Consider the following 22,849-nt stretch of genomic DNA (forward strand, 5'->3'; position numbering starts at 1 on the left):
GCTCTCCTGGGGAAGTTGTCCCTGGATCCCGGGACCTTGGCAGTGGCGGGCTGCACAGGCTCCCCGGAAGGGGGGTGTGGATAGTGACCTGTGCTCGCACACAGGCTTCTTGGTGGCAGCGGCAGCAGCCTTAGCATCTCATGCCCGTCTCTGGCATCCGCACTGATAGCCGCAGCTCGCCCCCATGTCTGGAGCTCATTAAGGCAGCACTCTGAATTCCCTCTCCTCGCACACCCCAAAACAATGGTCTCTTGCCTCTTAGACAGCTCCAGACTTTTTCCCGGACTCCCTCCGGCTAGCCATGGTGCACTAGTCCCTCCAGGCTGTGTTCACACAGCAACCCCAGTCCTCTCCCTGGGATCCAACCAAAGCCCGAGCCTCAGCTCCCAGCCCCGCCTGCCCTGACGGGTGAGCAGACAAGCCCCTTGGGCTGGTGAGTGCCGGTCAGCACCGATCCTCTGTGTGGGAATCTCTCCGCTTTGCCCTCTGCACCCCTGTTGCTGTGCTCTCCTCCGCGGCTCTGAAGCTCCGCCCTCCAACACCCACAGTCTCCGCCCTCGAAGTGGCTCCTAGTGTGTGGAAACCTTTCCTCCTTCACGGCTCCCTCCCACTGGTGCAGGTCCCATCCCTATTCTTTTGTCTCTGTTTTTTCATTTTTCTTTTGCCCTACCCAGGTACGTGGGGAGTTTCTTGCCTTTTGGAGGTCTGAGGTTTTCTGCCAGCATTCAGTAGGTGTTCTGTAGGAGTTGTTCCACATATAGAACAACTACATATTGTTTCACATGTATTTCTGATGTATTTGTGGGGAGGTAGGTGATCTCCATGTCTTACTCTTCGGCCATCTTGAAGCCGTGTCTGCCTTGTGTTTTCTAAAACAGACACAACCTCACAACTTACTAACAAGAGATAACTGCTTTACTAAAGATGTCCTGGGGAATGAATAGTGTTAAATTGTGTGTGACATGGCAAACACTGATGAAATCCCCTTTAAGGTCCTTCTAGCCTTTCCCCAAAAGTCCTCTCCAAGTGCTTGCTAGGTTTTCTATATGTTTGCTTGAGTTACCATAACAAAGCCCTGCAGGATGGGAGGCTTAACCAATAGAAAGTTACTTTCTCTCAGTTCTGGGGGCTGGAAGTCCAATATCAAGGTGTTGGCAGGGTTGGTTTCTCCTGAGGCCTTTCTCCTTGTCTTGTAGATGGACATCTTCTCCCTGTGTCCTCACATCTTCTTCCCTCTGTAATGGGACTGTGTCCAAATTTCCTCTTCTTATAAGTCACCAGTCCTATTGGACTTGGAACTATCCATATGACCTCATTTTACCTTAATTACCTCTTTTAAGACCCTATCTCCAAATACAGTCACATTTGGAGGTATGATGGGTTAGAACCTTGATACATGAATTTTGTGGGGGACACAATTCAGCCTATAACATCATCCATCCATAACCTTTATACCCCGCCCCCCCCCCAGTTTGTCCCAATCAATTGCACGCTCTACTCAGTAAAGCCACAGCCCACACTCTGTACACCACCAATCCTGGGCCCTCCCCTTGGGAACCCCCGCTACAGTGTACTTACTGATCCCTAAACCTCAAGCTGTTGCAATTCTGTACGTGTGTCTGTGGGAGGAGAAAATCCGTGTCTGCACCAGAGCCAGGGCAGCAGAGCACAGGCTGGTTCTTGGTGTCCCTTCCCTTGTCCCCTCTGCCCGAGCACAACCTGCAAACCCATGGGACCCCGCCAAGGTTGCCGCTGGGAGAGCTCCCCCACTCCCTCCAGGCACTGGGTGCTCAGAATTCCCAGCCACACAGGCTTCCCTTCGGAGGGTGTGGTTCTGCTCCTCAAGGGGAGGATGGAGCCCTGCTCTCCCTCCTGTGGTCTGTGGTACATTTGCAGGTAGCACTGCAGTCCCAGTTCTCCACCTTGACCTTCCTCTTCCCAACTCCACTTTCTAACCCGCTGGGGAGTCCTAAAAGCATCCCACCTGGGCTCTCCCACGTGTGAAATTGGGAACAGGGGGCGGGAGAAAGGAGGGTGAGAATTTCAGGAGCATGCTGTCAGGATGTGCCGGCAGGCAGATGCTTTGATAGCTTGCAAATGATTTGTGTGGTTAGGATATGTACATGTATGCATAATTTACATATTAAGTCCATTTCTGTTGCTCTGTGAAATATGATTTATTATAATGAATGTACCAATCTTCCCATTGAAAGGGGCCTTCTACAGACACAATTCCTACCTAAAGCGGCTATAAATTAAGAAGATGGGTTCCCACAAGCCGTAGGAGACTCGCGTTTATTGCTGCTTCGTGGTCTTGCTCACTTGTGCTCACAAGGCACAGACGAGGGCTCAGACCCAGCGCTTCTGCCTCAGCCTCCTCGGGCAGCCTGTGCTCACAGGTTTTGAAGTTTCCATCCGGTGCTCATGCTGTTGATTGAATTTATCTGTTCTGGTTCCACCTTGAAATGTACATTCTGGTTCGAACACTCCCCAAAGAACCATGTTCAAGCCTCTTCTTTGATGGCATCCAGAGGGGTTCTGTTCTCTCCTTTCACTGTGCTTTTATTCTTTGGTATGAAGCTCATCAACCCCCTCCTGGGAACTGGGAAGCTGCCAGCAGGGCCAGGACCATGCTGGCACAATGCCGGCACCCAGGGCACACAATTTAAGGAGGCGCTGATTCTCGGGTTTGAGCAAGTGCAGCGTCAGCATGTGCATGGACATGAGAGTCAGAGCCTCCTTAAATCTTGCACCTGCCCTGCAGTCACCACTTCTTACTTCCTCCTCCAAACTCAGGAAGTAGCTTCTGTGGATCCAACAGGCTGGGTTTCAAACAGTAGGTCACCCAAATATTCCCAGGTCCCACCAGGGCATCTGCATCCCAGGATGGCTGCGAGGGAGAGATGGTGGGACTCCACCCCGGAGCAGTCACCGTGGGCCATTCCCAGGCAGGAAGGACAATCAGGAAAGAACAGGGAATGGGGAGAGAATTAAGATTTGCCAGAATTGTTGGGGTGCAGAGCTGGGGGTGCCCACTGGGAAGAGAAAGCCTGGACAAGGAGGGCATGGAGGTGGCCTGAAAACCCCATGGGGCGTGAAGTGAGGGAGGGAGGAGCCGTGGAGGAGGAAGTTGAAGGGAGATGCTGCTGAGGTGATGGAGGTGATGGAAGCCGATGGAGGAGAGTCAGAGACAGGGTTGTGACTAGCATTGATTCCAAGAGCAGCTGCTGATTGAATGTCTGTGTTCTGGGTGAAAGGTGAGGCCCGTGAGGCATCTGAGGATCATATCGCTGTACCCAGGTCCTCATTTATTTATCTACATGAGCTATTCCATAGTCATCACTTGGGTATGTTTGTATTTCCAGTAGGTCCTTGGCACGTGAGGAGTTACTGTTATCCTTTGGCGGATTTGCCATGAGAAGCCATCGTTGTTACCACTCTGAGGCTCCTGTGCTTGAATCTGGGCCCAGTTGAAGCCAGCAAGTTGCAGGAAGGACCAAGGAGACAGGCAGTCACACACATCTCAGTTCTGTGCATCAGCTACATTCTCATCTGTGACGTCTGCCTTGTGAAAATCAAGGGCCCACTCGGATGCTTCTCAGGGTCTTAGGAGTCCAGACCTGGGCAAAAGGATCTTCACAGCCAGGTTGGACGGGCAGATTCCAGGGTCAAAGCCATTTTCCTCCTGGTTCTTGCGAGGCTATGACACCCATAGGCAAAGCTGGGGGAACTGCTCTCCTCTGAGGTCACAGCGTGACTCTCCAAGTCCATGACCCCACCAGGGGATGAGTACCTGGGGTGCAAGCAGGCTGGCAGGTTTGGGGCTGGAGGAGGAGTGGAGAATGTTCAACTCTCCAGGCTGAGACTGTGCTACAATGGATGAGGAAATGACAGCTCCTGAGAAAACCAGGAGGGTGTGGAACGGCCGGCACCGGTGTTTTCAGACTGGTCTTTCTTCGAAAAGAAAACCCCTTCTGTCCACCGACATTGAAAGTGCATTTTCCACATGTCTAAATCCTGTACCCCTTGAAATTATGATCCACGGCAAACCTGTGATGACCCGTGTGCCTCTGACTTTGACCGTTTTGTCATCTGTCGTTTCCTTCCCTCCCTGGCAGGAGGACTTGGAGATGTGACCGAGCCCGCCTTCTTCCGTTGCTCCACTAGGTGGCCCTGGGAGCCCTCAGATATCTGCCAGGCGTTCAGACAGGTGAATGAATCCCATTGGTTCACGGGAGGTATGATGCCACTGGGCAGCCCTTTTTAAGAGAAAAGCCAGGACCGGGGGAGCAGCGACCCCTGAGCAGTGCTCTCCGTGTGGCTGGTAGAGATACCGGAGCTGCCGTTACAGCATCATGAGTGAGGTGAGTGGGGCTTTGACTCCTGGAGGGAAACCTGGGGGTGAGAAGGGGCTCGTTTAGTTTCAGAAAATGTAGAACACTTTGACTCTGGAACCGTTCGCTTGGGGGACTGACTCTGTTCATATCTGGGTTTGCGTGACAAGTGCAGACATTGGTTGTTTGCAACTTTTAAAAATTCACCTTAGGTAGAGAAAGGGATTCATTGTTTTGCTTGTGATTTAATTGTGACTTTGGAAAGTGCTCTGGGGTCTAGACCTCAGGAGAGAAAGCTGAGTGTTTTTAGTCTCTTGCGAAGATTTGCACTCCTGCAGCGTGTGTGTCTTCACGTGTTTTCTTTGGTGGGTACCTGTCAGAACGTGAGCAGGCAGGCCAGCTGGCGAAAGTCAGCCTCAGAAGAGAAGTGAGGGAAGGATTGCATTGCGTGGCCACGTGGAAGCATTGCCTATACAAACTACATCTGCAGTTAGTCAGAGTAAAACCAGTAGAGAAATGCAAATTGTACGAACCACAAAAAATCTGCGCGTATGGGCGTGTGAGTCTAAGATGGGAGAAACTCTGGCTCCAATTTTCAATTGAAAGTCACTGCTCTGTATCTGTTTATCCAGAAGAGTTTGTTGGGGCAAACTGATAGCTCATTGTATTTTTAAAAAGATCCTATTCTCTGTCTTTCTTTTCAAAAAGGCAGTTTGGGGGTTGTACACTATCACCCTCTAATTCCACTTGGTAGCTGAGACAAATCCACTTTCATATCCTTTTGGCTGGCGCTTAAATCATTATTTTAAAAAATCTTTTATTTTGCCTTTTTTTTTTGACAGACGGGGGATCCTTTTTTTTTTTTTGAAATCTACAGTAAAATTAACAACTTCAGAAATAAAATGCCTCTTCCCTGCTTTCACCTCTCTGATGGGTGACTTTTGATATAAACATGACATGAAGACGGAGCAGGCAAAGCGTTATAAAATTTAGGAACAGGGTTTGGTATGGAGCCAAGGGATCGGGCAAGGAAGAGTGCGAGCGTGGATGGAAGATGTGAAGGCAGAAACCTTCCAGCAGCAACAAACCTTCCACCACAGCAGCTCCTGTTTGCCCAGTGTCCCCAGTACCAAGCAGGGCATCTAGTTACCTTATTTGAACTTCCCCACAAGCCTGTGAAGTAGGTGCTATTATGACTCCCAATTGACAGATGAGGAAACTGAGGTGCAGAGATGTTCAAGGTCAGCTGGCTCAAAGCCACCAGCTAGTGAAGGGCATATCCAGGACTTGGGTGGGTCTTGATGTCCAAATTGCATGTGGAATTTTCTGATCCGTATGAACAATGCATGCCAGAGAAAGCGAAAGAGGTGGAGGGTGGGGAGCTGAGGCCAGGAAGCTGGGGCTCTGAAACAGAGACAGGTCGATGAGAGCCAGGGCTTCTTTTCCTGAATGCTCCGGTGAGGGGCTTTCTGTAGACTGGACAGAGATTTCAGTATCTTCTCTGTTTGCATCGGCTCACCATGCTTGCAAGTAGAAGGGATGGCCGTGTGGGGTGGGTTTTTTTTTTTTATGCAACTTAATAGTTTCAGATAGAAGAAGGACTTAGAAACCTGTGTAGCCAGGGGGCTCCCTGTTTTCGATCAAGTTAGCTAAAGGGCACTCTTCGGGAGTGGGGATCCCCCCACTGGCTCTCCCCTCTGGCTGTCACCCATCTTCAGCAGAGGCTCCTTGTCCCATGCCATACTCATGAGCTTTCCAGAATGCCTCAGCTTGGCAGTGTCACTTAACTGTGGGTCCCCAGGGAGACAGCAAACTTCCCAGAGCTCGCCCATCATTAGGATCACAACCTCGTTTCTGCTGAACATGTAATTAGGGCAGCTCTGCAGCCGCGGCCCCGCCCCCCAGCATTCCGTCAGAGGCCTTTGTGGGCTCTTCCAAGAACTCTGCCTTCCTTCTTGAATGTTGATAAAATCCCACAACATGAACATCTCACACCTTTGCCCCCCTTTGCTTCCCTTCCGGCTCTCTCTGCCTTTCTCCCTCCTGCGCCCATCCCCCCAACCCCCACATCATGTGCAGCCCCGGTGACCAGGTCTGCGGCTCATCTCCAAGTTTCTGGGAGCGTGCCCCTTGGAGGGTGGGAATTTGTCCCTCGACTCAAACTTAAATCTGCTTAAAACATTTAATAAAGTTGAACAGAAGCTCCTTTCTGGGTAGAGGACGGGATCTCTCCCCGCTCCCCCCTAAGCTTTTCTTTAGTTGGATGACTTCCATGTGGCTTCTAATTTTAATAATTCTCAGGCAGGGATGGATTTCAGATGATCATTTACTTACCTGTGTAACTAATTACCCCAGAGGGGCCAAAGCAATGGGTCTTGTCAGACTTTCCCCTGACTTCAGGATTTATTTGAGTCTCATGGGCACAGAGTTGCTGCTCCAGCTGTCAGGGTATAGTGCCGGCTGCAGAAATTCCCTAGCTCACAGCTGGGCTGGGAGGAGAGGCCCCAAAAGGGCCAAATTCTCCCTGGGCTGAGCTCTCTCTTTGAGTTCTTGCAGCCTTTGGTGGGGGGACTGAGCCTGGAGCTGGCTTTAAACTGGGTGACTTTACGACAACACATCTTTTTCCCCTTTGACAACGCTTTTTGGGGGTAAATGGCATGTGATTGAAAAAAGAAGCTCAAGTATAGCAAGGAAAGTAAAGTCCAAATTTAGGGTAATGTGAGAGAGTGGAGGTGGTTTGCAGGGGTGTCTAACTGACATTTCAGTATTAGAGTGTGTCAGATGCGCCTGGAGCAATCTATGAAATGAACTGGAAGATAATTTAGCTGGGATACAGGCTTCGGTACGTTCACTGGATCAAAAATCCTAAACACCAGGGTTGAAGTTTACAAAATGTATTGTCATCTCTTCCCTGCCCAAGAAAGAGAAAGGCTTCTTTTTTTTAGTGACCTAATAATACCATTTGACAAAAAGTTCCACCAACAGTGACAATCAGTTCCGTCTTCTCGTTCAGGTGTCTGTTTTTAAGTTGCTTTTTAAAAGTACTTATTTAGCAGAGCCAGGAGCAAGATTTTAATGATTAAGGCACACATTTGGAGAGCTGATTTAAAAAATGACACACACCATCGCCCTGTTTGTGAGAGAATGGGGGAGTTCCCAGTTGCATAATGCATCCGTTGACAGCTGTGAATTAGACTTGAGACTCCTTTGGGAAAGCACTCTCCTGACGCTTCCCTGTTGCTGTTCACAGTCTCTTTTCTTGCATCGGCTTGGATGGGGTGTTGCAATTTGGTGCCAGGTTTCTGGGCCTTTCTCCCATCCAGACATTGGCCACGACAAAAGGACCACACCTGTCAAGGCATGGTTTGAACACACCGAGGAATTTTGTGGGTCAAATCTTTAGACCCACATGTGTATCCTTAACACAGAATCAGAAGCTACTTGCCTGATACATTAAATCTCTAAAGCAAGAAGAAAGCAGTGAACAGTGTTGCTCTGGACAGAGATTGCAAGGGAAAGCTATGCCCACTTATATTGGGGAGCGGCGGATGGAAAAGACTTGATTTTTTTTCCGGAAGTAGCCATTGGTTTAAAAATCACATATGACACTGGTTTAGGGCTCACCTACTCAGCTCTCAGTGTAACCCTTTGGTGAGAGAAATAGTAAGATGAAACAGGCCTAAAATGAAAATTAGTATAGTTGTGTGCTTCCTATGATGTAATAGTGAACTGAAACAGATGCTGACGGGTGAGTAATAGGTTTGCAAGGAACAGTATAATTTAGACCAGTTAAGCACGGATTCTGAGGGTAACTGTGCACAATGTAGATTTTACAACTGGCCCCAAAGGCTTAGCAAGAGAAGGTCAAATGAAAATGCAATTTCTTATGTAATTTTAACCTCATTTGGGGATATACCTGAGGGGAGATATAGGAAGATCCAGCAAGATCTATATGGTTTTTCTGGATCACACATTGATAGATGCTCTCTCTACCCTAATTGGAAACAATAGGTCTAGAAAGACACCAATTGCAATTTGGGTTCGAGTTTCAACATTTCCTAAGTGGGAAGAGGCCACAGTGAAGCAAGAAAATATGTTTGCTGGGCTGGTGATGGTAATGGATTATTATAAGATTGATTTCCCCAATTCTGCATTTCATTAACGAATGCTGTGGGATTAAGAAGTGTCACCGTTTTTCTCTTTTGAATTCTAAGAGTGACAGAATGCAAGATGTATTTTTTTTAGAGAGAAAAATTGAATAAATGACTCACAATTGATTTTATTAGGGGTTTAGTGGAATAGTGTGATCAAGATGAAGAGGAAACATGAGTTTTGTAATGGAAAGTGCCTTGAATTTATGATGAACATGTTCTCTTCATTATTTTTTAAAATTCTACTTTCTGCTCTCAGTGCTTCATCAGAGGTGTTGTCATAGGTGGAAAGAATTCACAATTTGTTTGGGGTCGTTCTGTTCTTGGTCCACTGGGAACACTGGACTATTTGAACACCTGAATGATATCATGAACACAAGCCTGGGGCTTTCCATTAATTTAGAATGACTTTCCAGAAAGGGCTTCATAGTGGGGGAAAAGAAAGATTTTAGGGGATGCATATGCACAGGTATATATTATATTTGATTGGTATTTTTTATAAAACACAGTAGTAAAGATCATGCTGTTAAAGTATTATCTTGATTTGTCTGGGCTGCTATAACAAAGTACCACAGATTGAGTGACTTATAAACAATAGATATTTGTTGCTCACGGTTCTGAAGGCTGGCAGTCTGAGACCAGGGTGTCAGCATCCTTGGGTGAAGGATCTCTTCTGGGTTGCAGACTTCCCACTGTATCCTCACCTGGTGGAAGGGGCGAAGGAGCCTTCTGGGGTCTCTTTTATAAAGGGCACTAATCCCATCTATGAGGGCTCCACCCTCATGACTTAATCACCTCCCAAAGGCCCCACCTCCTCATGCCATCACCTTTGGGTATTAGGATTTCAGCATGTGAATTTTGGGGGACACAAACATCCAGACCATAGCAAGTATTATGGGTTGCATTTTATTTAGTAGAATTATCCTACCTAGACTTTGAACTTCCTGAGTCATCCACAGACCTGGCTCCTGGTTTGGCACTTTGTAATGTTCAGTAGATTAATCTACCGGATGAATCAGTAGATTTCAGGTTGTGGATTTATCAGTTACTGTGACCAACAGTCCAGCACCCTCTTCTCTAAATGTTGAGATTTGTGGTCCAGGTGAGTTTGGAGAGAAAAAAGTTCTCTCTTTTGTTGTTTACGGGGTTTGAAACCTGTGTTTGCCACTTAAATCCTTTTAAATTGGAAATGGGTGCATTGTTATACATGCAAAATAAATACCTTCACGGCAGGCAAAGAAAATGAGAAAAACTTAGAAGAATCTCAATAGAAAGAACTCTTCACATTTGGGAAAATGTCAAGGAAAATAGGGAGCTGAGGGAGGGATGGAGAATTCTAATATCCTTCAGTTTGGGGTTATTCTTCAATGAGACTATTTTGATTCAGCTAAGTTCTGTGAAATTCAAACAAAAAGGGGTGGTAACCTGAGGGGCAGAACCCGAGACTACCTTGAAAAATGGCTGCTGTATTGAAATAGAAAACCAATTTGACTGGGATTAGAGGTGAATTAGAAATAGTCCAAACTGATCTTTAGTAAGTTAGCTCCATATGTCCAATCGTCATCAGCCAAACTGTGAATTCTGGAGTCTTGTTGCAGGTGCAATATATCTAGCATACAGAAAGCAAGTTGCATATTTAAATATTTTAATTAATACTTAAAAATGAAGCACCAATGTTAGTACTAATTAAAACAAATATTTTAATTATAGGTGCATATTGAAATATTTCAAATTAATTTATATTTGAAATAGGTATACAGGACAATTCATATGCAAAAAGACATCAATTCATATTTGTCCTCCTGGGAAGTAGGACATTGAATTGTGCATCCAGGCTGCTGTGCAGTCTCGTGGGGTCTGTCTCCACTTTTTTATTGTCCCCAGGCACAAACTACTTACTGTTCTTCCAGTCTTTGGAATGAAGTGAGGTATAAATAAGGAATGGGGAAACATTTTCCATTCGATTTGGTACAGGTGCCCTTTGGGTATGGATAAGAGAATGTTCTATAGCTCATTGTTTTGTGTCATAAGCCAAGCAAGCTTGCCACATCTGGCAATGGCCCAAACCCATAAATCCAACATCCATTTCTGGGCTGTTTTACATGAACAATTCAGTATAAGTTACACATTCCAGGCATCAATCTGCTTGAATATGGTTTGTGCCTTGCAAATAGCCCTAAATTTATGCTTCAGAATCTCACTAAATGACTTCTTGTTCCATATCTGAAAGGGAAATGCTTGGTCATATTTATAACATTGCCAGTGGAAAAATCAAGCACCCACTAAATGCCATTATTTTATATTTTACTCTTAATCTGCCACTTTTTAAACAAAAGGAAGACAAATTAGAATCATAAAGCAAGAAGGTAATCATCCACAAATTGAAAACGCCCCTGCAGGACATCTAAAGGGAAGAAGCCAAAAAGTGTGAACTGCCCCACTCAAATAGGGCAAGTTTCATATCATGATGGAGCTATAAGGAAGAACAGGGCGTCATTTGCTCTGGGAGGTTTCAGCCTCCAGTTTGAGGACACTGGTGGATTTCCTAAGACTGAAATATCTCAAGTCATCCATATTGCAATCCTTCACCAAATGGCCTGGACTGTCTTTTGAATGTTAGTTTTTAAATACTTGTTTATGGTGATTTGATAACTGAGTTTCTTTCTGGATTGACGTGAGATTACACTTTTCTGGCTATTACAATCCAAAACTGTTGTGGAGTGGCATGGTGAAAGAAATGGTCATTTGTCCCCATAACACTGCACCTGTATCATGGCCAAGGTTCTAACAAAGTGACTAGTTATTTTAATTTTATACGATGCCTGAGAAGAGGACCCCAGAGATTGACAATACTCATTAACATTGGTCTTAACCAAACAAGAGAGTAAAAATATAGCAAGGAAATATGTTCTTCCTTTTTCCCAAGATCTTTTTGAAATTTTTTTTTTAGCCAATACACTTTTCTGTCAGTCATGTGGTTAAGTTCCAATATTTAAAAACTAATTAAGAAATTACACTTGTTTTAAAGTTTAAGATTCTTTTTTTTTTTTTCTGCGGTATGCGGGCCTCTCACTGTTGTGGCCCCTCCCGTTATGGAGCACAGGCTCCAGACACACAGGCTCAGCGGCCATGGCTCACGGGCCCAGCCGCTCCACGGCATGTGGGGTCTTCCCGGACTGGGGCACGAACCTGTGTCTCCTGCATCGGCAGGCGGACTCTCAACCACTGCGCCACCAGGGAAGCCCCATCTTTCTCATTTTTAAGTGTATAATTCAGTCGTATGGTTTATTTACTTTGTTGTGAAACAGATCTCTAGAACTTTTTCATTTTGTAAAACTGAAATTCTACCCATTAAACAACTCCCTGTTCTCCTCCCTCTAGCCTCTGTTAACCACCTTTCTACTTTCTGCCTCTATGAATTTGACTACTTTAAGTACCTCATATAAGTGGAATTATACAATATTTGTCTTTTTATTGTAACGGGCTTGTATTACTTAGCTTCACGTCCTCAAGATTCATCCATGTTGTAGCATGTGACTATGCAGGAATTTTTTAAAGCCACTTACCTACTGTGGTGCGATTAGGTTGGTTAAATGTAGGTGTATAAATATAAATCCTCTTACCGGAGCACAAGGAACTGCAGTGCAGCATGTGGTGATATTCCAAGAGCAACTTGAGAGTGAGGGAGTCATAGAAAACAAACTCATGGTTACCAAAGGGAAAGTGGTGGGGGGAGGAGTAATGGATACATACCACTATATATAAAAGAGATAAGCAACAAGGTCCAACTGTATAGCACAGGGAACTATATTCAGTATCTTGTAAAAACCTATAATGGAAAAGAATCTGAAATAGTATATATAATATGTATATATAAAAGTGAATCATTTTGCTGTACACCTGAAACGAACACAACATTGTAAATCACTATACTTCAATTAAAAGAAAAGGGAAAAAAAGAGGGAGGGTGTTCTGGACCATCCTCAGACATGGGATTTCCACTGTTTCCCACCCAGCAAATGATGATGTCGATATCAATCCAGATAATAGCTACTGGCAACATCTAATTTCTTTCTTACTGATCTTAGATCCTAAATGGATATAACTAGACATTCTAAAATTCTCTTCACCATGCATGGTCATAAGAGTTGAGCACCTTACAATCCCTGAGGTGCCATCCATACTGCACTCTGTGTCAGTGGAACCCTCTAGAGTTGTTCAGTGCACAACCTGTACAGCTGAACATGGTGTCCCTGCCCCTTCCTGGGGTGCAGCTGGCCTTCTTAAAGACCATTGACCCAGAGAAAGAAGGTTGTTTCTACCGTTCTGCTTAGAATTAAAGGAGGCCCTATGGTCATTTCATTCCAAGTAGGCATTTAAAATAGGGAACTGAGTGCCCCAAGGCGAATCCTGATCAAAATCACAGAGATTCTTGAGGAAAAGTCAGGCTAGGTTTCACTTACACATTTCCTATCCTATTAAATTTCTCATTTTCTGACGTATCCTGGATACAGCCCAATTTCTTTTATACCTGTCCCAATTCCATTTAGGACTTGGACATGAAACATATTAAAACTAATATTGTCCTGGATTATTTTTTTCAGAGTAGAAAAAGAACAACCACAGATATCGTGACAAAGTTATTCTTTCCTTCCCCAGGGCTTCCACTTTGTTTCTAGAGATTCAAGTATCCAAGCTGACCCCCCCACCCTCCCACCCCAATCACACATGAAGTTGGTAAATGTCAGTATTGCTACTCTTGTACAATATCTCATAAAGATCTCTGTTCACAAAGTTTCCTTCTGCATCATCCAGCAGAGTTTCCTTGACTTTAAATTTACACCAGTGGCCTTCATTCCTTGCCTTACCCTCCTTGGCTCTGTTTGAATGTGCAAGACCATTCTAAACCCCCAAAATCAAACTCTTAGAAAATGTTTGCTCAGGCAACAGAGTCCTTTTCTATGGCAAAACCATTGCATGTACAGGCAGACCTTGGAGATATTTTGGGTTCAGTTCCAGACCACTGGAACTGAAATAAAGTGAATATCTCAATAAAGGGACTCACACAAATGTTTTTGTTTCCCAATGCATACAAAATTTACATTTACACTGCACTGTAGTCTATTATTAAGTGTGCAATAGCATTATGTCTAAGAAAAAGTACCTACCTTAATTAAAAATGCCGTATTGCTGAAAAGATGCTATCATCTGAGCCTTCAGTGAGTCATACTCATTTTGCACAGTCACATCAAAGATGACTGATCACAGATCACCATAACAAATATAATAACGAAAAAGTTTAAAACATTGTGAGAATTACCAAAATGGGACACAGAGACACAAAGTGAGTAAATGCTTTTGGAAAAATGGCGCCAATAGACTTGCTTGACACACTGTTGCCACAGACCTTCAATTTGTAAAAAATGCAATATTTGCAAAGTGCAATAAAACGAGATATGCCTGTTATTGGTAATTACTTACCCTCTCAAATTTCTGTTTGCCTTCTAGATTATGAACCTTTAAAAGACAGAGACTGTGTCTTCTATACCCTTTCATCTCCCCAGCACGTACCATTCAAACCACATTGATGGAGAATCCATTATAGGTTGGACATTGTGCTGGGTGAATGGGCCCCACCCCTCAAAGAGCTTATAGGCTACCGGGGGAGACAGAGTTCACATAAAATTAACTGGACGACAGGGTCCATACAGGATATGGGGCTACTCACTGTATAGACCAAGTGCCAGGGAAGCATTGGTTAACATCATTCTGCAGACCTGGGAAGGGGAGAAGGATGTGACCAGCAAAACCTTCCCAAAGAGTCAATGCTTACAAAAGTAGGGGCTCAGTACAGGTTGGCTGAAGAATAACCACCATAACTAATGGTGAATCTTGAAAGTCATATATGTTAGAACCTCATGCGAATTTAGCAATCTTCAGGTCCAATGAATGGATACACATCTACTAGGATACTGTTCAGCTATCCCTTGGTATCCTAGGGGGATTGGTTGGTTCCAGGACCACCCTGCCCACGGATGGATACCAATACAAAGATGCTCAAGTCCCTTATATAAAATGGCATAATATTTGCATATAACCTACACACATCCTCCCATATACTTTAAATCATCTCCAGATTACTTATAATGTCTAATACAATGTAAATTATGTCAATAGTTGTAAATACAATGTAAGTGCTAAGTAAATAGTTGCTAGCATGCAGCAAATTCAAGTTTTGCTTTTTGGAACTTTCTGGAATTTTTAAAAAATATTTTACATCTGCGGTTGGTTGAATCTCAGATTCAGAACTGTCGGATACAGAGGGTTGATGGTAGTTGATTTCTAACTCCTGCTTAGTGATGTGAATTGCTTTAAACATGCTGGACAGGGCTTGCCTGGGGGCGCATGGTTGAGAGTCCACCTGCCGATGCAGGAGACACGGGTTTGTGCCCCGGTCCGGGAAGATCCCACATGCCGCGGAGCGGCTGGGCCCGTGAGCCATGGCCGCTGAGCCTGCACATCTGGAGCCTGTGCTCCGCAATGGGAGAGGCCACAACAGTGAGAGGCCCGCGTGCTGCAAAAAAAAAAAAAAAAAAAAAAAAAAAACCAACAACCAAACAAAAAAACATGCTGGACATTTTTTTCATCCTTATTAATGAATAGTTGGGTTCTACTGACTTGTCATATCTTTCTTTAAAAGTGTTAAGTGAAAATAAATCTGTTCAGTACTTTGGAAGCAGATTACATGAGGACAGTCAATAAGATTTTTGGAATTGTGCATACTGTGTTATTTTCAAAGTTCCATATTCTGATTGTGAGAAATGCCTAAGTGAATTTAGATATGCCTGTAATCTATCTTCTGTGAGGGTATTAACATTTGTCCATGGCAGAATATCATTGCTCGCTTTGTGTCTCAGAGCCCCGGGTGGCTTCTTAAGCATTATTATTATTTTCTTGTCTTTGGAGTTCGTTCAGGGCGTGGGCTCATCCCTGTATTTATAGCTCAGTTCTCACATATGCATAAGTCCTGTTCAAAATACCGAGATAATACAGTGTCACATCGCAAATATTATTTCTGGCAATGTTCTATACCTCTGAAATGTGGGCTATTTTACTTCCTCTTGATATCTTTTTAAAATAGATGTAGCAGTTTGTCAATCTGTATTTCCACCAAATACCTCTTGCAAGTTCACTGTTATTTTTTCATCTAGATTTCGTCTTTCCTAAATTTAGAGCAGATTCAGTTCATTTGGGGGGCACTGCTTTGTGAATTTCCACATCACCCTTTTTATGCTGAGTTCTTGCTGAGAGCCAGATTTGACTGAAATACATGCAAGAGCTTCCCCACAGTTGAATTTTGGATGAGGATTTGGAATTCTCACCTGACACAAATATATATGCCGTGTAATATAACTGTAGGGTCACAAGCAGGGCCCTCCGGGGTCCTTGCTCTGCTGCTGTGTCCCTTCAGTATTACAACAAGGAAGCAGGCCAGGGGCTGAAGAGTAGAGTAGGTTCCCATCAGAAATGAGGCCACTTAAACACAAGCCACAGCTCTGTCATCTTTGGCTCCAGTCCACCTCTGCCATAAACCTCTTTCCAGGTGACAGGGGCTCAGAGCTGGGCAGTCTAAGTGAGCCTGCCACTGGGTGGTGGGAAGAAGACCAGTGACACGATTTCGGGGGACAGTGAAAAAGAGAAATGTGGTGCTCCATGTTGAATATGATAAAGAATTTCGAGAACGTGATGCCAAGTGTGGGCCCTTTAAGTGAGGGACCCTGTAGGGGACTGCAAGTGTCACAGGGCCACAGGGCTGGTCCAGTGAGGTGGGGGAAGGGAGGTGTGGAAATGGGGGCTGCCGATTGCTTTTTAGTGAAAAAAAACAAAACTAAAAATAGAACTACCATACGACCCAGCAATCCCACTACTGGGCATATACCCTGAGAAAACCATGATTCAAAAAGAGTCATGGACCACTATGTTCACTGCAGCACTATTTACAATAGCCAGGACATGGAAGCAACCTAAGTGTCCATCAACAGAGTAATGGATAAAGAAGATGTGGCACATATATACAATGGAATATTACCCAGCCATAAAAAGAAACGAAATTGAGTTATTAGCAGTGAGGTGGATGGACCTAGAGTCTGTCATACAGAGTGAAGTAAGTCAGAAAGAGAAAAACAAATACCATATGCTAACACATATATATGGAATCTAAAAAAAAAAAAATTGTTCTGAAGAACCTAGGGGAAGGACAGGAATAAAGATGCAGACGTAGAGAATGGACTTCAGGACACAGGGAGGGGGAAGGGTAAGCTGGGATGAAGTGAGAGAGTGGCATGGACTTACAAATACTACCAAATGTAAAATAGATAGCTAGTGGGAAGCAGCCGCATACCACAGGGAGATCAGCTCTGTGCTTTGTGACCACCTAGAGGGGTGGGATAGGGAGGGTGGGAGAGAGACGCAGGAAGGAGGATATATGGGGACATATGTATGTGTATAGCTGATTCACTTTGTTACAAAGCAGAAACTAACACACCATTGTAAAGCAATTATACTCCAATAAAAATATTTAAAAAAAACAAAACAGAGACAGAGTGATGCAACATAATTCCATTATCCCTTTGCCATGCCTGGAGCTTTTTATATATGGTTTTCCCTGCTTCAAGTGGAGGCTTCCGGAATGGCCCATGCCTGACCATGGAAGCAAGGTGGCTTGAGAGTCTTAGCCACAAATCAGATGGAGCTTTCATGTCAGCTTGGAGGAAGCCCACCCAGAGACATGCTTGAACAAGGAATCGATGATGCTGTCTGACCCCGCGGGACTGTCATGAGGTTGGAGCCATAACACTGATTCAAAAACACTTGGAAAGCATATATATTTTAAAGACCATATAAAAGCTAAGCTATAATCTCAATGTGAAAAATTCCCCTGAGTCGGATTCCAAACGTCTTTACTGAGTGAGGTTGCTGGCTCTGAGGGGCCCGTTTCGTCCTGAGAATTTTCCTGCACTTAAGCCTTCCATCCTCACCCTTTTCTCCTTGTGTGTGTGATGTCAGGGGACACAGAGGGCAGGTGTGTTATGCTTGCCCAATTAAGGGAACATTTTTGGGCTTGGGAAGTACAAAGCTCTAACCATAGGAAGAGCCAAGTGGGCGGGTATGAGACAGGTTGGTGGCGTGAGCTTCCTGCTTTTTTAACAGCTCTGTCCCTGGAAGGCAACCTTCAACTAAATTACGGCTGGGTTTGTTTTCCAGCAAATTAAATTGTTCTGGATTTCGGAGGGATTTGAAAATAAAATTTGGAGCAATATTGCTTGTGAAGAAGGCAGAGACATTAGACTGAGCTGGTCAGTGCTTCTGGGTGGGTGGGGCCTTTGTATGTTTTGTTTTAAGTGGAAAGAGTGCTAGAATTTTCACCTCCCAAGGGGGCAGCCGATTCAATGCCCCATGTAGCTTTTTTCTTTTTTTCATTTTATTTATTTATTTTTGAAGCATAGTTGATTTACAGTGTTGTGTTAGTTTCAGGTGTACAGCAAAGTGAGTCATTTATACAGATATATATATATATATATATATATATATATATATATATTCTTTTTCAGATTCTTTTCCCTTATAGGTTATTACAAAATATAGAGTTCCCTGTGCTCTATGGAAGGTCCTTGTTGTTTATCTATTTTATATATAGTATAGCTTTTCTCCTGTCTTCTAATTTCTCTCAATTCATTTCTTGAGCTGTGACAGCTGATTTAGGACAAAGCCTTCCCCTCTCTTCCAAAAGTATAAAACCTCAGACTTCTACCATGTTCTGAAGCTATTTTTGTTTTACTTGAGTGGGGAAAAAAACCCTGGCTGCTTCTTTATTACCAAAAAAGAAAGACTCTAGCTTCTGAAGCCTGGAACAGCCCCCTTTTGGAGAAGCTCATGGAGTAGCAATTGGGGCTGAGTCAACATCTGCACTCCATCACAAGAAGTCAATGTACAGGGACCGAGCTTTGGCTTTCTTAGGAGGAGTGTCCAGGCAAGAGTTTATGAAGCTAGTTAAACATGTGAAAATAAATCGGTACACCCAGACAGAGTGAATTACGGAGAAAGAGCTGTCTGCAGTGTCCTGGAGCCCTGTTCTAGCATCTTACAGATCCTTGGGGCTTCCAAAGATGGCCCAGGCAGGTTGAGTTGACTGTGGCTGTATATTGACCCACACATCCTTTTGTTCAAGCTCAGACTTGGGGAGAGTCTGCTGATTGGGTGAGAGGCACACACGATGTAAGGGGGCCACTAGGTCCTTCCAGCTTCCTTCCACCTTCCTTCTCTGGTCATCGTCTACCCTCCTCCTGCATCTTCTCTTTCTAGAAAGAAAATAAATCAGTGATTTATACCAAACACACAAATGCATCCACAGCAGAAGCAGAGGCCCAGGGAACTTCAAATGAAAGTAACAACAACTAACAGGCAGAGGCTGCATAGTTTATGAAAATAAATGAACATGCAGACCAATATTCTATCTTTGGATTCTCATCATAGCCATGTGAAATACATGCTTAATTTAATCGTATTTATTTTAATTCTCCACGAAGAAGAAACTGAGCAGGTGAAGAAGAAGCTGAGTGAAATCACTTGTTCAGGGTCCTTCAGCCACATTTGAGAGCTGGGTTTCCTCTTTCCTCAAACTGCTGAGCCCCCTATGCCTCCATTACCTTAACTTACTGCAAGTTGAATACGATGGAAAAGAAGGAGACATTTGTCTTTCCAAGCCTCTTTTACCATTACTTTGCAGTCTGACTTTTTTCTAGGGACCACATCTAGGCAATGTGATTATTTTTATCTCATTGAATTCTCACAACCTGATGAGGTCGGTGTATTGTTATGCCCATTTTATAGAAGCAGAAACTGAGGCTCAGAGAAGTTAAGTGTTGTGAGCAGGGTCACACAGCTGCTAAGTGACAGGGCTGGAGAGCCTGGAGAGCCTGACTCCAGGGCTCTCTTTCTTTTTTTTTAAAGTCAGGTTTATTAAGGTATATTTTATATATAGTAAAAATTAGCCTTTTTAAAATTGTACAGTGGATGAGTTTTGACATGTTTACAGTCTTACACTTGAGATATAGACTATCAGACTATATAGACTATCAGACTCCCAGAAGTTCTTTTGTGTCCCTTTGGAGTCAGTCCCCTGGCTCTACTCTTAGCCCCAGAAGCCAGGTTCTTTAGTATCACGCCTTAAATAAAAGTAAACCCAACTGGTTATGCAAGGTGTTTACAGTGTCTAGAGAATAGCATGATCACATAGTTGAAAATAATTTAAATGGTATATTGCAACAATTTCCAAATGGTGCTTTACAGTTGAGAGCTGATGTATTAGAAATGTAAAAAAAATGACCAGGGAGGGGTGACAATCCGGGTCCTTGTCAATCACTCCAGGGTCTCACAGAGCAGACAGGGTATGCTGGAAAGTAGGGGGGTGCTCGGCTTCTGCACAGCAGCCTCAGCACAGTCTCCTCATGGGTGTCTGTCCTGGCCCTTAAACCGACACTCAGCATCATTACCCGATCCCGCTCATGGGGCCTGGCTCTGGCCAGGCTTCTGTGACCACGTGGAAACCAGCGAGGAGCTTCCAGCCAGCAGGACCCCTCTGCCGCCGCTCTGCCCTGCATCACTGTCTGCATCCATGTGGCTGCAGACAAGGATGTCCGTGATGCAGCTGGGAAAGCCCTGGCTCTGGGCTGATTCTGGGTCATGCCATGTGGTTTAAAGAGAGCCCTTACCTTCTTTCTAGCCCGAGACAACATCCTGCCTCCGTGCACTTCAGGGTTCAGGAGGGAATTCAGCCCCCTCCCACAGAATGGGGAGGTGATGCGGAAGTGATGCGGAAGGAGGGCGCCCCTGTGCTCTCTGGGACCAGGGTCCAGAGCACGTGGGGCAAGGCCAGTGCAGAGCTTTCTTCTATGTGCATCTAGAGTTCAGCCCAAGTGGAGGACTCTGTTCTTTGACGTGCTGGTTATTTGCATTATTCGTTTGCCAGGACTGCTGTAACAAACCACAGACCAGCTGCCTTAAACCATAGAAGTATATTCTCTCTTGGTCCTGGAGGCCACGAGTCCGCGGTCAAGGTGTCAGCAGGGTTGGTTTTTGCTGAGGGCTGTGAAGGAGAATCTGCTCTGGGTTTCTGTCCTTGGCTTATAGATGACATCTTCTCCCTTTGTCTTGTCATATTGTCCTCCCTCTATGCATGTCTGTGTCCAGATTTCCCCTTTTTATAAGGACACCAGCCTATTGGATTAAGGCCTGTCCTAATGACCTCACTTTAACTTGATTACCTCTGTAAGGACCCGATCTCCCAATCAGGCCACTTTCTGAGGTCCTGGGGGTTAGGGCTCCGATTCTGGGGACACACAATTCAACAAATAACACTGCAAATGTGGTGGTGCCTTCCACCCAATTTCAAAGACCATTTGGAACGTTCCATGCCTTTCATTTTCTAGGAGAATTGACAGCAACGCATGTGTCATCATGACTCTTTGTTGAGCTAAGTTGAATAAATGAAGCAAAGTGATTTTATTGGCATATTTGAGATACGTGGATTTGAAAATTTAGAGGTATTTACTGTAAGTGAATTTAATAGTACATGAACTCATTCCACGATGAACTCATAGGACTCATAATCGCATCTATAAAATTAGAGGATCCCATACAGAAGCCGTTACATAGCAACTATTCTTTAAATCACAACGTTTACCTGTTGTGAAATTGTATGGATGGCATTCGCCGTTTTTATAAAACGCAAGCTATATTTATGTATGTCCACACAGAAAAAAATGGGAAGCAAATACTCTGGAATATCTCATGGAAGATTACCTAGATTAACTCTGAATAGTTGGATTATACGTAGTTTTTTGCTTCCCTCCTTGTGTGTTTATTTTCCAAAATTTTCATCGTCACCATCTCCCACTTTTATAAATAGAAAACAGTGTTATTGGAAAAGAAGATAGGCACAGAGAAGGGTTTTAAGGGTAGAAAATACTAATTTAAAATATATGGCTATAGGATAAAGTATAAAGCAAATTTCAGTAATGCAAACCACCAATCCCTAAAAATGAGGGATCTTTCATAAATGGTCTGCCTCACTATAGCCATGATAATTGCTTCTAGTACCATAAAGGTCAGGATGAAAATGCTAGAAGCTGAATATAATATTTGAGGTGGAATTATTTGTCTTCCAGAGGTGAAAGCAGGGGGCGGAAGAATTAGGAAGAATAATAAAGGTTAAAGCATTTGTCATGCAAGATCCTGTCATTTTCTTTTTAACCAACTTTTTGGCTTTCTTTGAAACCCCTGCAGCTAAAGTTCTCTTCTGAAATTGGTTTCTACACTTTTAGGGATTAAATTAGTGAATTTTTTGAATACTCAGTTTTTGCAATGTTACCAGGAGAAATATAGATGGTTTTAAAATACCGGTGGCAAGAAATTAAATCAATTCTGTCCTTATCACAAAATATTGGCAGAAAAGACTCTTCTACTTTTCAGACAGATTCAGGGCCTTTGATTTGGAAGGGGCCTTTCATGGTGTGCCTTTGATGTCACTGAGAAGCCACAGGTTTAATGACTGTGGTGGCTCTGAGCACCGTCAGCTACCTGCTGGCTGACCCAGCTGTTTATCTTATTTCACTGCACGATCGCTGTGATTTCCCATCTCTGTCCATTTAAAATCTGATATTTCATCTAAGACACTCACGATCTTTCGTCAGTAAAACATTAATACCGTAGAAACATGCCTTAATATAATACCATAGGAACAGGCCTTTTTGTTTCTTTATAAGCACAGTGATCAAAAAACCCTCAGAAGGGTGGACTGAGATCTTTGGGGCTGGTTCTCCATCTTGTCATCTCTCCTGTGAAGGATATTGACCCTGGTAAGAATATGCAGTATCTGAGCCTTCACGGTCCCTGTGTCCCTTCTACGCCAGACATGCAGATAGGTGTTTTTTCCTCTTCTCTATGACCCATTTGAGGCTCTGCTTGTCACGATGCTGCCATTTCAGGGGCTCCAGAATCCCTGAACCCATTAGCAATCTGGATATCAGGATGCAACGGCACAAAAGGAAAACAGTGCCACGCAGAAAAATAACTTCAGAGGAAATGCATCATCAGGGGATAGACGGTGTGAAGTAGCACTTGCTAAACAAGAGCTTCCAAGCCACCCTGGGGATGGGATGGATTTTTCTTTCCCTCTTTTGCCAAATCTCTGCAACTCCTTGGTAGACAGAGTCCAACAGAGGCCAGATGTTGGGGACACAGGGGAAAAGGTTAAAAGATGCCTTGAAACATGTATTTTCCTTTCCCTTGATACAGAGATGCCAT

At 44.2% G+C, this 22,849-nt stretch overlaps 1 protein-coding gene across 1 annotated transcript in view; it reads left to right on the forward strand.

Moving 5' to 3' along the window:
• Positions 1-4,200: 4,200 nt before the first annotated feature.
• Positions 4,201-22,849, forward strand: part of PCP4 (Purkinje cell protein 4) — a 62,640-nt gene continuing 43,991 nt past the window's right edge. Inside the window, exon 1 of the mRNA XM_082625525.1 lies at positions 4,201-4,364. Coding sequence (XP_082481651.1) covers positions 4,356-4,364 — 9 coding nt within the window. The 5' untranslated portion in view covers positions 4,201-4,355. The remainder of the gene's footprint in view (positions 4,365-22,849) is intronic.

This window comes from Mesoplodon mirus (genome assembly GCF_964341445.2).
Source record: "Mesoplodon mirus genome assembly, chromosome: 6".
NCBI classification, from domain to species: Eukaryota; Metazoa; Chordata; class Mammalia; order Artiodactyla; family Ziphiidae; genus Mesoplodon; species Mesoplodon mirus.